General features: G+C 42.4%; 1 protein-coding gene across 3 annotated transcripts in view; it reads left to right on the top strand.

The window, feature by feature from the left end:
* The first annotated feature begins 2,364 nt into the window (after positions 1-2,364).
* Positions 2,365-16,334, top strand: part of LOC139268719 (kinetochore protein Nuf2-B-like) — a 29,947-nt gene continuing 15,977 nt past the window's right edge. Inside the window, exons 1-7 of one of the 3 annotated variants that reach the window (XM_070887336.1) lie at positions 2,365-2,468; positions 4,783-4,855; positions 7,081-7,208; positions 8,411-8,485; positions 11,616-11,692; positions 13,540-13,601; positions 15,564-15,661. In XM_070887336.1, the coding sequence (XP_070743437.1) occupies positions 4,852-4,855; positions 7,081-7,208; positions 8,411-8,485; positions 11,616-11,692; positions 13,540-13,601; positions 15,564-15,661 (444 nt within the window). In that variant the 5' untranslated portion in view covers positions 2,365-2,468; positions 4,783-4,851. The other 2 variants (XM_070887338.1, XM_070887337.1) reach the window with 2 other exon arrangements.

The following is a 16,334-nucleotide window of genomic DNA, read 5'->3' as shown; positions in this document are numbered from 1 at the left end:
GAGGGAGAGAGAGAGGGAGGGGGGGTTGGGGAAATGAGAGGTCAGGTCGGATCGGGGAAATGAGAGGTCAGGTCGGATCGGATCCAATCCGGGAGTCGGGTCAGTCGGGGGGGAGCGGGTGTCGGGTCTCAGGTCTGGGCGGGGGGGGGGGGGGGAGCGGGTGTCAGGTTATGTCTGGTCGGCGGGGGTGGGGGGGGAGCGAGTGTCGGGTCGGGTCTGGTCGGCGGGGGGGAGCGAGTGTCGGGTCGGGTCTGGTCAGCGGCGGGGGGAGTGGGTGTCGGGTCGGGTCTGGTCGGCGGGTGGGAGCAGGAGCTGGCCGTGGGAGGAGCCTTATTCATGCAGCCCCAGTGAGGCCATTCAGCCAGGGCTACGGGCTGCGTGCTTCGGCCCCTCCCACACAGTTCGGTGCATGTGCAGAGGTCCCGGCATTGTTTTCAGCGCAGGGACCTGGCTCCACCCCCCCCACAGCTCGTGCTGGCTGCGCCGAGGGCCAGAGGACCTGTAAGTAGGTGGAGAATACCGAGGATTTTTTTAGGTGCCGTTTTAGGCGCGAAAAACGGGCGCCCAGCTCGGAGGGGCGCCCGTTTTTATTCTTGTGGAAACTTGGGCCCAATAGGTGGTGTTAGACCTCGTCATTATTAGCCCTTGCTAATAATAGGCTCCCGAGCTATGGAAAATGGTCCATATTGTTCAAGGTCATGCCATGAATTCAGATAATAGTCAGATTAGGAGGATTCTTGTGATGGCTTACCCAGTGGCTGACAGCGGGGAGATTCCTGTGTAGTTACCGCAGTCGGACTTGTTCCCTTTTTTGAAGATGGTCATGATTACGGCATCTCTGAGATCTCCTGGCATGTTCTCCTCCTTCCAGATAAGAGAGATGAGGTCATGCATTCGTGTCAATAGTGCTTCTCCACCATACTTTAGTGCCTCGGCAGGGATTTTATCTGCTCCTGATGCCTTGTTGTTCGAAAAGATTATGGAGAGCAGCATTGACACCCCATGCAGAAGGAGCAAGCGGTGTCCGTCGGTGTGCTTGAGGCCTTCCGCAACTGGTGGGCACCGCAGGGGCTGGACTGTGCAGTGGACACAGGACATGGGGCTGAAATTGCGGTCGGAGGCTTCCCGTGGGCAATTGCCTCTGACCTGAAACATTTCTACGAAAGTACCTGGTGGTCCGGGAAGAGCGTGGGATTCCGGTGGGGAGGCCTTCTCTTCCTGCGCTGCGAAGCGCGCTCCCATCCTCGAGGTTCCCACGCAGAAGATGCAATCACATGTGACTGCTCAACCAATCAGGTACAGTATTCCACAGCTTTCTCATTAATAGCAATGAGAACTCTGTATCTACGAGTTCTCATTGCTATTAATGAGAAAAAAACAAACACACTAAACACATAATAAAAAATAAAAAAACACACCTCACATAATTCAAATTAAAGTTAATAAATATCTTGGAAAAAAAAAGTTCTCTAAGTTTTTTTAAACTATGGTTAAAAATAAATGTAATGTGGTGGACAGGGTTTTTAAATATGTTTTTTAAATTTTATTTATTATATTTTTGTATGTTTTAAACTCTTACGCCTGTACGCCTACTTTTACCAGGCACAAGAGTTTTGAGAACATCTGCTAGGTAAGATATGGATAAATCCTGCAATCTTGCCTTTGCAAATGGCCTCGCTCCCAAGATACGCAGGATCTGTCAAGCTCCAGCTTCTATCGGAAAAGCCGGTTTTCAGTGCATGCGCATTGCACGCTGCAAACCAGCTTTTGCGATACCTTCTTGAGTCCGTCGACACTCAGTACAGATCTGGGGAAGCCGGGATTTCCATGCCAATACAGTTATTTAACTTAAACAGAAAATGCTGGAATTTTTTTTTTATTCGTTGCCAATCTTTCCAATTCTTTGTCAGATCATCTTGTCAGATTACAAACGCCAGAGGTCACCTTGCACACATCAAGGATCACTCTGCGCCAATGCTCTTAGCCAAAAGGCCTAGAGCCACTGCACCGTTCCTGGAAGTACTGCAATACCAGGTTCGTGCCATGGAGGTGGGTGTGTGCCCCCCACCCACCTCCGTGGAGGTGGATGGGTCAAGCCACCCCACCCACCTCCTATTTGGAATTACTCAGCAGGTCAGGCAGCATCTGTAATCTTGATTGGGTAAATACTTGAAAGAGAAAAAATTGCAGGGATATGGGGAAAGAGCAGGAGGGTGGGACTAACGGGATTGCTCTGCCAAAGAGCCAGGGCAGACTGGGTTGTCCGAATGGCCTCTTGCTGTGCTCCCTTGTATTTGGTTGGAGGACACAGCGCCTCCTTGCGCTCCGAGCTGTGACCAGCCACGGCCGGGTGAGCGTGATGAGGTCACCACGCCGGGCAGTTGCGGTTGGAGGCGCCAAATTGAATATTTAAAAACGCTGGCGGTTGGGGCAGGTTAGGGCGAGCCCCAGCCCTCGGAAAGCTGTTGGTAAGAAGAGCAAGCGGGCGAGGTTCCGTCCAGCGACTGCAGGCCGTGTGTTTGTTTGCTTGCGTTAGTTTAGTGCCTCCGACTCCATGTGGGCGGCCTTTTATTGTGGGACGAGGGAGGCTGTGCGTGTTTGAATGCGAAAGGATTCTGTCAGTCGTGGCGACGCTGGTGTGTTTGCCTCTTTCGCGCCGCTTTAAGTTATGTTGCGTTGTCTTTTGCAAAGCGCTTTGGCCAGTGCTCTTTAACCGCGATATTAGAAATCTCTGTGTATAGAAATGGAGGCTTGGTGACTTTTCCGAAGGGGTCGCCTACAATTGTCTGGAGCCGCCCCCTGCTTGGCGCATGCTCAGTTGGACCGAGCTGACGTCCGTGTACCTGTGGTAATTCCTGTGCAATGCACCTGTCGTTGATGGTGTCTCAAAACTGGTGCTAAAAATCCCCTGGCTGACACACTATATTGATTTTTTTTTGCAGGATAAATCCTAAATGCGTTAGTGAGGGGAGCAGCTTTGAGAACAGAGCATGTGATGTGCAACAACAGCATCTATATAGTGCCTTAAATATAAAGAATATCCCAAGTGACTGGAAAACTGATATGGAACCAGGGAAGGAGAAATTTTAGTTCATCCAAAGCTCTACTGCCTGGATCCTAACTCGCACCAAGTTCCATTCACCCATTAACCCTGTGCTCACCAATCTACATTGGTTCCTGGGCCAGCAGTACCTTAAATTTAAAATGATCATCCTAGTGTTCCAATCCCTCTATGGCCTAGCCCCACTGTATTTCTGTAACCTCGAACCCTCTAAGAACTCTGACACACGAGGAATGCAATCAATTTCCTTTGCACCCTCAATTGGTGGCTGTGCCTTGAGCAGTCTCTGTGCTGATCTCTGGAATTCCTTCACTGACTCCCTCTGCCTTTTAAGATGCTCTTTACAACCTACCTCTTTGACCAAGCTTTTCGTCACCCGTCCTCATATCTCCTTTTGCGGTTTGGTGTCAAATTTTGTCTGATTAACCCCCTGTGAAGCGCCTTGGGATGTTTTACCATGTTAAAGGCGCAATACAAAGCTTAACTCTAAGAATTGGCTTTTTAAAGAAGGGAGGAGAGGCAGAAGGGTTTTGGGTGGGAGGGAGATGTCTGGAGTAGAGTATTTGGGAACGATGGAAGGCTGGAGGAGGTTACAGAGATAGGAAGGGGTAAGGCGTCGGACAGATTTAAATGAAAACTGGGATCTTAAATTTGAGGAATTGGGGAATATGGAGCCAGCATGGATTAGCTAGTGCTGGGACAAGTTGGAGTTAATGGAGCATGGAAGGCTGATACAGTGTTGCAGTTGAGTCTAGAGGTGATGGATGAATATAGACGAACCCACTTAATAACAACCACTCGAGACAACCTCGTAGATTGCAATAGAATAGGAAGCAACAGAAATCAAGGTTGGCTTGGTGCACAACAACCTTTATTTGCCTAAATTTCTTACAACATCTTTAAAAAGGTGAAATACATTATAGCATTTCAAAAATGAAAGAAAAATGTGCTTTTTTTTTTTGTTGAACAATTTGAAAAATAATTGACTTCCACACAACAGTAACTAGCATTGGCGATGGCTGCAAACAAGGTCTAACCTCTTTTTAGGCACATTGACCAACAAAGCCAATCAAATTGAAAGGTGAAAGCTTCCGGTTCAAAGTTTAAAAATCTCCTCAAAGCAATATTTCTGCATGCACGCTTACAGATAAGTGGGAATTGCAATAAATAACATTACAATAAAATATATATTTCATAACTGGAACTATAGAGAGAAAAATGGAACTATAGAAATGGTTGCATGAAAATGGGAATTGCATTTTAAGTGAGGCAAATAAGCTGGTATGACTATAAGGGTTCTGTGGCAAAAAAGAGTAGGGGGTGGAGGCATGTGGTGTGGTGAAAGAATGCTTTCTTTGTGATGGGAACAGATATGGAGTTTGAAGCTCCGTCCATGTCAAACAAGACTCCCAAGAGTTATAAATAGTCCAGTTCAGCCTGCGACAGTGGCTGTGGGAAGAGGGTGGAATCAGTGGCAAGGAAGTGGATCTTGCAGTGGGGGTCAAAGACGATGGCATTGGTCCTCTCTGGTAAACAATACATGATATGTGATGCTTTGAAAGGTGAAGCGTTTAACTTTTAGGTTGTATCAAGCATATTTACACAACAATAAGAAAAGTCTCAGTTGAAAAATTGACTTTTAAGCTATTGAAGCTCATCTCTGGTTAAGTGTTGGATTTTAATTTTTCCATTTTTGTCTGTTTAATTGTTCTGACATACAGGTGCCTGTACAGTGGAAGTAGCGTGACAGAAGATAACTAATAAAGCTGAAAAGAGGATCTGAATTTGCAATGGGTATTAAGATTATTTATTTGACTTTTGTTTTGGTAATCAATTACCAATAAAATGTTAATATAATTCATGTTTAGCTGCAGAAGCAGACTTATTGTGTTTTTTGTTGAGATCTTTTTTAATTTTTGGGAAATATTTACTCTGCAGTCCAGTTTAAAGATTAATTTAATTGCTAATCCTAAGCAGTCACTGATTGCTAAACTAGACATTTTGAATTGTAGAGATCTTCATCAAATGCACTTCCCTTAAGGGGTATGTGCAGCCCTCTGTGTTACTGGGTCATTGGTTGCGTGTGGATGTGTTTTTGTTAAGCGAGATAGTGAGAATGGTACAAGTACAGCGTTGAGAATCTGGATTTCTGGAATCCGGACCCTGGGATGACCCGGGGCGGGGGTCGTCCGGAATCCGGACCCCCACCTCGGGCCGACCCGCTGCCTTGGGCCGACCACACCTCTCCCTGCCTCCGCTTGGCTGCCCGATACCACCCCCCCCCCCACCCCCACCCCCACCCCCACCCCCCAACCTACCTTGGTCCAGGTGTTTCCAGACTCGGGCCGTCGGAAAGACGTTCTGAAGTCCGGAAAGAGATGAACGTGGGCTCGGGCGTTTCCGGATTTGGGACATCATAAAGACATTCTGAAGTCTAGAAATACACAGAATCCGGAGCAGCCTCGGTCCTGAGGCTTCTGGATTCTCAACGCTGTACCTGCATGTACTTTGTCTGCCACAGCAAGGTATGCAATGTGCCCTCCAAGGCATTTGAGCAGATTTGTCACTTCGAATTGAGATTGGACTTCAGTAAATGTTTATCTACCAGCTGCCCTGATGTATGTATGTATGTATGTATGTATGTATGTATGTACGTACAACCCTTACCTACTAAATCGCTGAAAAAGAATAAAAAAATAATAACTTTAACTTAACCTTTTTTTGTAGGTCTTCAGTGCAGATTTTTCCAGACCCCTGACCTGTAGCCAACGCTGCCAAACCTGGAACCCCCGACCCACGCCCGCTCTGCCGCAGCGCCCCCCCCCCCCCCCCCCCACCTCTGCCCAGACGTTTCTGGATTCGGGACAGCGGAAAGATGTTCCGGATTTCGGAACGGCCTCGGTCCCGAGGTTTCTGGATTTCGGATGCTCTACCTGCATCTTTAATATGTGATATTGATCAAATTTGATACGTTCATCAGCCGGGGAAACTTATTTTATCAACATTTAACCACAGTTAAAATGGTTAAGCTGACCACCTTCTTTCTTAATCTTCCCCATGTAATTGAATAAGCCAATAACCAGGGGAAATTGTGGGTCGCAGGACTTTTCTGTTAGTGTTTTAGTAGCCTAGTGAGCTAAGTTATCTCAAATACATATCATGCCTTGTTCTAGATTCTTTCCTGTGCTCTTTTCCCACTGCTGCTTTTGGCACTAATGTCTAAATGGAGGTCGAATTTTGCTTTTTGTGCTTTGTCATTTTGGATAACACTATCTTTGTAACTGGAAGATTAGAAAAAGTTAATTAACTCAAATTTTAGTTTTAGAATTCTTTAGCTGAATCTTGAGATCCCAGTAGCAAAGGATACAACACAAATGACATGCTTGACATTTCAGACAGTTGTGTGCTGTACACAACTTCCTACACTGCATACAGTCCCAGCTGTACAAGGCTGTCGCCATTAAAGCTTGCCTAAAATGTAGGGGAATTATCATGGAAGAAAGCACTGCTCAATCCAATACACTCTTCGGGTGAAACCTCCAGAGACCAGATGCCAATCTATGATTGATAAATAAATGGGAAGAAGGTTAACTTAACCTTCAGTGTGGTTTTCCTCTTTTTAATATAGTATATCTTATGTATGCAAGGTTTCATCCTTTTTCTCTGGAGTGCTTGGACCTTTATTTTTAAGCGATTAAAATCCCCTAAACTTTCTGCCAAAGAACATAAGGTAGCATTCACAAGCCCTCGTATATAGTCTCAAAGATCTTGGGCATGTGTAGCTCTCTTCTGAGACGCTGAAACTGTTTGGTGTTCTGTGAGTTTCACTTTTTAGCCGATGCTCTATTTGTTTGCTCAAAAGAATGAAAAACATGATGCCAAATGTAAATGTTAAATATTGGCAACTGTCACAGTAAATTCAGAGCGCATGATCTCTTACTCAGCAACAGTAAAAATGTTATAGACTGGTATTAAACAAGGCTAATATGAATTCTAAAATATAGCTGTTTTCTTAATAGCTCAAATGGAGTGGGAGAACAGACTTACATATCCAATTTGCAAATTGGATTATATTGTGAGTTTTTTTCGCAAACACATTTTAAGTGGACCAGAAGCCAACAATTTCACACAAGCAGACCTATCAAAGGTAAGCATTTTACTACTATAATTTTAAAAACTTTTATAAAGCTGACCTCTCATGGTGTTGCTCACACCCAAGAATGCATTATTTTCTAAGGACCGGAGTATTAAACAATGTTAGGCACATTGTATTGTTCTGTTGCAGTGGTGAAGTTATGTTCCTTTCAGGCTAAAAGGTCTAATTGCTATCGGCATGCACCTGAAGCCAATTAGAAGCTAATTCTTCCAAATGTCAGTTATAGGGTACTGTACACTTGACATGTGAATAAACTTCTGATTCCTCCCTAAGGTCAGAAAACATAGCAGTTAAATGACTGGCTATTTTCCTTTGCCTTAAGACATTTGTGCATCTATAATAAAAGATGATGTTTGAATTGTCACATGTAAAATGTTATGTATATCCGACTCAACGATTAGAGGTTTAGCTGTTGCAAGGAGAGGTTGTAGGCTGGAATTTGGTGAGGGGTGCATATTTGGAAAGAAGTTCGTAAAAGAGTGAAGTAAGTATTTTTTGGATCCTAGAAAATCACTTTTTCTTTTGCCTGTGAAGATTAATAAACAAGTTCCACCGTTTCATAAATGAGTTCTCATTATATACTTGGAGAACATTCTAAAATACAAAGATGCCATTTTAAAATTTGGCATATTTTAAAGTCTAGCTATGCTCTGTGAATGGTCAGTTTGGTTTCCTGTCAAGATTTCTACAATACCTTAATATAGGCATTTCTAAACGCAGAGTTAGGCTTGCGCATCCAGATAATAACCAAACCAGAATAGTGATCCTGATAGGAGCTGAGAGATTGATTCTGGTGTGGGAAAAGTGTGTTGCTGAGCACTAAATAAATACATGGTGACTTCAGCTTTTTTTTAAACTGTGCAAACAATCTCTTTCATATTCATGAAATGGATGAGGATAGGGCTTACAAATGTTTGTAATTTCATACAGTACTATATTATAAATATATCTAGTACATGACCATAGCACTCCAGCTGCTATACTCTGTATAATGAAAGAAGAAAACCAAGCATTTACCTAAAACTTGACATTGACAAGCAATTTACTGACCTAAGTTGCAACAACCAGCAGCTATAGGTACCCAGGTTATTAGCTAAATATCAGCCATGCTCAATTTTTCCTGGATTGAAAGTGTAGTATTTGAGCTGAACTACTCTGGCATATTAATGAAATTTACATTTTTGTTTTAACAGCCGGAAGCTGTACAGCGCTTGTACCTGCGAAGTCTACAGGTTGTCTTTGATGCACGACTTGATTGCTTCAACATGGTAAGTAAGGAGTTGGGGAGAGTATCAGGAAAAATGATTAAATAGTGTTTTTATTCTCCACTTCTGCATATGCAACAGCTGGAGTGTGCTAGTAGGATTAGCTGTGTTGTGGCTTCCCAATGTAACAAGTGAAAATTGACAATTATACATGAATTGGCTTTGTTTACTTTCCCAGATATTTAACTATGGATTTGAATATATTAATTCTCCTCTGAAAAATGCATTTCTTGGCCTCTACTTCCATGGTTGGATCAGGTACCATCCTACTGGCTTGTTACAGTTGATCCTGGGTCAGAAATGTGGATGTTCGTTTGTGCAATGTACAGTTCCATCGCAACTCCTCCGATAGAAACATAAAAATTTACAATGCAGAAGGAGGCCATTTTGGTCCTTTGTGTCCGCGCCGGTCGACAGAGCCGCATGGCCCTTGTTCAGCAGCCCTGAAGGTTACATATAAATCTATAAACAATGACGGAAAGGCAAAGAGCACCCAGTCTGCCTCTCACAACTACGACACTCCTTGTACTGAAACATTCTACACTCCACCCCAACCGGAGCCATTTGATCTCCTGGGAGAGGCAAAAACCAGGCCAATTTAGGGAGAAAAAAATCTGGGAAAATTCCTCTCCGACCCATCCAGGCGATTGAAACTAGTCCAGGAGATCACCCTGCCCGTATTCGATTCCCTGCAGTACTTAGCATTATATCTGCACCGGCCAACAAAAGGTCATCCAGTCTTATCCTAATTACCAGCTCTAGGTCCGTAACCCTGCAGGTTACAGCACTTTAAGTGTCCATCCAACCATCTCTTAAAAGTGGTGAGGGTTTCTGCATCCACCACTCTTCCAGGCAGTGAGTTCCAGATCCCCACAATCCTCTGCGTAAAGAAGCGCCCCCGCCCCCCCCAAATTCCCTCTAAACCTTCCACCACCCATCTTAAAACTCTGCCCCCTCGTAATAGACCCCTCCACCAATGGAAATAGGCCCTTACTATCCACTATTTCCAAGCCCCTCAATATTTTGTACACCTCAATGAGGTCTCCTCTCAACCTCCTCTGTTTCACTGAGAACAAACCAAGCCTACCCAATTTGTCCTCATAACTAAGATTCTCCATTCCAGGCAGCATCTGAGTAAATCTCCTCTGCGCCTCTCTAGTGCAATCACGTCCTTCCTATAATACGGCGACCAGAACTGAACGCAGTACTCCAGCTGTGGCCTAACCAAAGTATTATACAATTTAAGCATAACCTACCTGCTCTTATATTCTGTGCCTCGGCCAATAAAGGCAAGCATTCCGTATGCCTTCTTAACCACCTTATCCACCTGGCCTGCTACTTTCAAGGATCTGTGGACAAGCACTCCAAGGTCCCTTTGTTCATCTACATTATTAAGTGGCCTACCGCTTAATGTGTATACCCTTTCCATATTAGCCCTCCCAAAGTGCATCACCTCACACTTTTCTGAATTAAATTCCATTTGCCACTGCTCTGCCCACCTGACCAATAGATTGATACATTCCTGCAGCCCATGACTTTCTTCTTCATTATCAACCACACAGCCAATTTTAGTGTCATCTGCAAACTTCTTAATCATACTCCCTATATTCAAATCTAAATAGTTGATGTATACCACCAAAAGCAAGGGACCCAGTACTGAGCCCTGCAGAACCCCACTGGAAACATCCTTCCAGTCACAAACATTCATCAACCTTTGCTTCCTACCTCCAACTTGCCACTTTGCCATGGGCTTTAACCTTCTTGACCAGTTTACCATGTGGGACCTTATCAAAAGCTTTTCTAAAGATCAAATACACTACATCGTACGCACTACTTTCATCGACCCTCTTGGTTACCACCTCAAAAAATTCAATGAGGTTAGTCAAACACAATCTTTCCATAACACATCCGTGCTGACTGTCCCTAATTAATCCCTGCCTTTCCAAAATGTAGATTTATCTTGTCTTTCAGGATTTTTTTCCAAAAATGTTCCCAGCACTGAGGTTAAGCTGACAGGTCTGTAATTACTTGGCCTATCCCTTTCTCCCTTCTTAAACAAGGGTACTACATTAGCAGTCTGCCAATCCTTTGGCACCATGCCCAAATCCAAAGAGGTCTGGAAAATGATGATCAAGGCCTTTGCTATTTCCTCTCTTTCTTCACCCAACAGCCTGGGATAATGGAGCAGTCCATGCTCGAATGCAGCACGATCTGGACAACATTCAGGCTTGGGTTGATAAGTGGCAAGTAACATTCACGTCACCCAAATGCCAGGCAATGACTATCTCCAACAAGCGAATGTCTATAACCACTGACATTCAACAGCGTTATCGCTGAATCCCCCACCATCAACATCCTGGGGGTCACCATTGACCAGAAACTTAACTGGACCAGCCACATACTCACTGTGGTGACAAGAGCAGGTCAGAGGCTGGGTATGGTGTGGCGAGTTTTTCACCTCCTGACTCTCAAAGCCTTTCCGCCATCTACAAGGCACATGTCAGGAGTGTGATGGAATACTCCCCACTTGCCTGGATGAGTGCAGCTTCAACAACACACAAAAACTTGACACCATCCAGGACAAAGCAGCCCGCTTGATTGGCACCCCGTCCACCACCTTAAACACTCACTCCCTCCACCACTGGCGCACCATGGCCTCAGTGTGCATCATCTACAAGATGCATTGCAGCAACTCGCCAAGGCTTCTTCGGCAGCACCTCCCAAACCTGCGACCTCTACCACTTAGAAGGACAAGGGCAGCAGGCGCATGGGAGCACCCTTACCTGCAAATTCCCCTCCAAGTTACACAGCATCCTGACTTGGAAATATATCACTGTTCCTTCATCGTCACTGGTTGAAAATCCTGAACCTCCCTCCCTTGCAGCACTCTGGGAGTACTTTCACCACAAGGACAGCAGCGGTTCAATAAGGTGGCTCACCACCACCTTCTCGAGGACAATCAGGAATAGGCAATAAATGCTGGCCTTGCCAGTGACTCCCACATCCCAGGAACGAATTAAAAAAAAAAAAAATGCATAGCCTTTAAATGACCAGCTTCTGAAAAGTGTGTTATGGAAACAGAATATATTTAAATACTATTTGATGTAAATCAACCTGTCTGTTTTATATATAGATGCCTGGAGATGAAAATTTGCCATATCCTCAACTTTCTGAGGGTTTTGTACCAATTATGAATCTGTATGTTTGCATGTAAGTATCAAAGTAGTGTAGTAGAATAAGACATCTTGGGTATATAAGAATCAACAGTAGAGTTATGGAGCTTGGTTGATACACAGGTGGAGTGTTGGAGTGTCTCTGTTACCAGCATTTATTTAGTATGTGTATTTATTGCTTCATTCACGATAGTCATTTAAATATTCCACAAATGATCCACATTTAATTTTCTTTGAAGAGTACTGGAGACACTTAATTCCAGTAAATTTGCAGGTCTCGGCATTTAATCTTTATCAGATCAGTGGTTGGACTGAATTGATAAGTAGCGATGATGTAAACACCTATCAGAGTTTTGGCGAAATCGCCAATGCAAACAGGATGAATTAATTTACACAAACAAGATGAGTTTATGCAAACAGGTCTTGCACATGTAATTACTTTTAAGTAAACGGAGTTTGGATGAAATGAAATCCAAAATCTGAAGCCAGAGAATGGCTTTGTTTAGATTACAGAAAATCTTTTTAGAAAGGTTGTGCATTACAAATTTTGGGTCTGGCCCATATATTCTCAGATTGCAGCCCCTGTGATCTGGTAAGTACCTTTTACTGTCCAATATCTAGTTAAATGCTCCCAGTCTGACTTTACACATCAGGAGTACTCTTTCCTGATTTTCTTTTTTATAACTGTTTTCTGAAACATCAAACTAGCTATCACAAAATGTTCCAATATCTACTTCATTTGTAATACTGAGAAGTAGAGGTTTATCAGACAATGCTCCAGCAACACCTGAGATGAATAAGCAGTTATTGCTACAAGGTGGTCTCTAGCCCATTCTTTTAAAATGGTTTCCATTATTTCATCTGTTATTGATGTTGGGCTAATGGGTCTGTAGTTGCCTGGATGGCATTTTCTACACACTTTTTAAATAGGGGTATTATGTTTGCTTGTTCCAGTTCCAAGGAACTTCATCTGTGCTCAAATGATTCATTTTATAAAGAAATTTGTGTTCCACAAAGTTCCTCCCCATTCTCCTTCAGCACTATAGGATATGTGCTATCTGGTGCAGAGGATTTATTAGTCTAATGTTTTTGTGTCTACTATGCTGGTTGGCAAATTATTGCAAACATTTATTGGAGTTAAGTTCTTCTAAATATCTGTTAAAGCTACATAGATCAGAAATAAGTGTGTCCTCTGATATGATAATTCTGTCTTTAATGTTTTGGTTTTATCTTGCCTATACTATTTAATATTTCATATGGATTGCTTTCCTTTCTAGACTGTAGAGCTTGAGGTTTATTTAATTTTTCCTTCAAGCTCATCTGATTTTAAAAGGGAGTTTTTCAGCAGTAACTAACTGCAGTGTTATACATGAAGTCATATGCCACGAATTTCGTCACGGCTTCTCTCACTGCCGTAACTTCGGTGGAAGTTTGGCAGAAACACCATTTATTCACATAATTACAGTTTCCGCTGAAGTTACTGTAGCAAAGTGGTAGAAGCCCTGAGGAAATTCCCAGTGATCGTATTGGTCTTGGATCTTCACTCCTGGTGGTCATTTATCAGGATGGTGAAGTTTCTTATTGTTACTACACAATTCCCTGTAACTGATTTAATCAAAAAACTTAGCTAACCATTAAAAATGATATGGTGAACATGGTTATTTGCTGGTAGGTATGTTCTAACAAACATTAACTATATTTTAAAAAGGCTAAACTGTATTTAGTTGTGAATTGTTTTATATTAAGCAGGATTTGACTTTTGTCGAATTAATTTTGATCACATTTGCATTGTTGCAAATGGAGACTGTTAAATAAATAATGCTTGATTGTTGTTTGAGAGATGCCATTACTGTCCAAACTAATTTTGTTTACTGTCTCTCTCAGGCATTGTTTGATACCAATGTGCGCAATTCCAAGTTTTGAGATGGCTGACCTCTTGATCCCTAGTAAGTTTTTGACTTTTTCAAATTAATTTTAAGTTCCAAATTCAAACAAACATGCTGAGTGTAAGCAGTTGGAAATGCGTACATCAAAATTAGGGACAGTAGACAACTTCATCTCCGTTACTTCAGGTTGCCAATTATATGGGTTGTTCGTCCACACCAGTACACTTGGCACTTACATTAAAGGTGAAAGAAACCATTCAGTTTGTCTGTATTGAATCATAGTGATCAGCTGAATATAATTATTTCTGAATAGAAAAGCACCAAGAAATGCTTCTACTGAATAATGCATTGGAACTGACTTGCTTCCAAGTAAAGTATATTCTATTCAGCTTGAAAACTCCCCTCACAGTACCTAACTGTAACCCTGTGTGTCACGTAGCCAATAATGAATCAAAAGGGTTCATTCATGGGGGGGAAATGTTTCATTTCTATCATATCCATTTCTATATGACCATAAGAGTATGGCCTGATGTACAGAAACTTGACTGTTTCTATCCTCAAGATAATTCTGTATGTTCTGTTTGCCCAGCAACATTCTCAATTTACCTTCCTCAAATCTTCCCTCATAATTGAAAATTGAAACCTCCTGAAATCTGGTACTAGGATTAAATTATCTGCAATAGTAATTTGCCTAACCAACTGAAGTCAGTTGATACAATAATCACTAACACCCACATGAATATTAGATATCATTCCACCATCATCGTTGAGGACTAAATCCAATAGAGTATATTACCTAATATTTTCCCAACAAACCAAACAAGGAAGCAATATTTATGCCTACTCTCTAGACTTGATTATTCTCCCATCTGTCCACTTAATAGATCATTGAAATTTTCTCCCCACCTCCTCCCAAGCAACACTACCCTGGCCTGCTGTCCTTCTCATTGGCTCAAGAAGTTCCTATCTTTGCTGAACCTGTTATCATTGAGGCCCATAAACTGGAGAAAGGGACAATTTTGAGCAAACTCCTGAAACCAGCTGCACTTAAATTATTTTAGCCCCTCAAACGAATTTTCTGTAGATTCCCCAGAGCCATATAATGCTATCTCGCATGCACTGAGGATCCTTGGTGAACTGGGCATTTATTTGCTTCCGTGACCAACGTTGTCAGCAGGAATGCTCCAGCTCCCAGCAATGCTACTTGTTCACTTGAGACCTTCAGTATTGTGCATTCCTGAGGCAGGTCCAGACTGACCGATATAAGTAATACTGAGCTACATATCCGTGCAGTGCATTCTTGCTAACCAAGTTGGCCGTCTTGCCTGTAATCTCTCTTTCCCACAATCCTGTTGGCAGATCAACTGTTTCTGCTGATGAGATATCAAAAGATTGGAAATCTCAGTGGGTCAGGCAGCATCTGTGGAGGGGAAACCGTGTTAACATTTCGGGTCGATGACCCTTCGTCAGAACTAACGAAGGGTCGTCGACCTGAAATGTTGACTCTTTCTCTCCACAGATGCTGCCTGACCTGAGATTTTCAGCATTTTCTGTTTTTATTTCAGATTCCAGTACCTGCAGTATTTATTTTGCTTTTGTATCAAAAGATTTACCTCTGCAGGTGGGGATAACGTTGGGAAAACAGGACATATTTAGTCAACTATTATAGAATGCTAGGTTGACGTTCCACTTGTTGCAATATGGCTTCCTGGCCATTTCTCAATCCGGTTTTGTTGGAGAGTACTTGTGCTGTGTATGCTATGCAGTTGCTTAAGTTCACTGAGAATTGTTGTCTAGATTTGACTGCTGCTGTTTTTTTTAGCTCCTCTACAAGGACCTTCCATATCTAAATTCTATACTACTGTGATATAGTCTTGTAATGTGCCTTGCTGAAGCTATAACCAGCACTCATTGTTTTTCTTTCTCTCTCTCTCTCTCTCTCTCTCTCTCTCTCTCTCTCTCTCTCTCTCTCTCTCTCACTTGCTTATCTGATACACTAACTAACTTTTTTTTTAAACAAAGAAACAAAACGTACCATTGGCATCTTGAGTGGCATCATCAACTTTCTTCAGTTCAGAAATATGACCCTGGAGACCTACACGAACCAACAGATGAGTTTTGTAAGTATTGATTTGTAATTCCAAGATAATCCTTTGGTCCGCTTATAGCAGTTTCCCGTTTGTTCTTGTACCAAAAGGTGAGGGAGGATTGTATTAACTTATAATTATTGTCTGCGGGATTTATTTTTTCCATTCTGTACCTGTTATTTTGTCTTGGTGTATATCTGTGCAATTCCTTTTGTGAAGTTAAGGATAGAAATAGTTTTTCTGGTGATTGATGTAGACACAAGTGTTTACTTTCTATTGTGGTTGTTTACTCAGTTTGTTCTCATTATGGGGTACTCTTGTTCCTATTCTGTTTTTTCAATCATTACAACTTTTTTACTATTTCCTGATATTAATTGGATTGTTTTTTCACTTGCTTTCCCCATTATCTATGTAACAACAAAAATTTGTTCAGCAATGATTTAAGTAGGATCGAATGATGTGACAACCAATATTATGGATGGCTTTTGCCATCATTTTTCTTGTTTAGCCATAATATTTGATCAGCATTATTTAATGACTCATTGTCAAAAATACTTGCTTAAATTTGTTTGCACCGACAGCGACAGTGTTTGAGATCAGACTGAATAACGTCCCAGATGAAAACGTGTGAATGTATTCATGTAGCTCTTGACAATTTTTTTTCTCTCCGATTTTCACCCCTGAGCTCCTCTCCTGGTGAAGATGT

Source organism: Pristiophorus japonicus, chromosome 8 (assembly GCF_044704955.1).
Source record: "Pristiophorus japonicus isolate sPriJap1 chromosome 8, sPriJap1.hap1, whole genome shotgun sequence".
Taxonomy (NCBI): domain Eukaryota; kingdom Metazoa; phylum Chordata; class Chondrichthyes; family Pristiophoridae; genus Pristiophorus; species Pristiophorus japonicus.
This window is presented reverse-complemented; position numbering and strand designations above follow the sequence as displayed.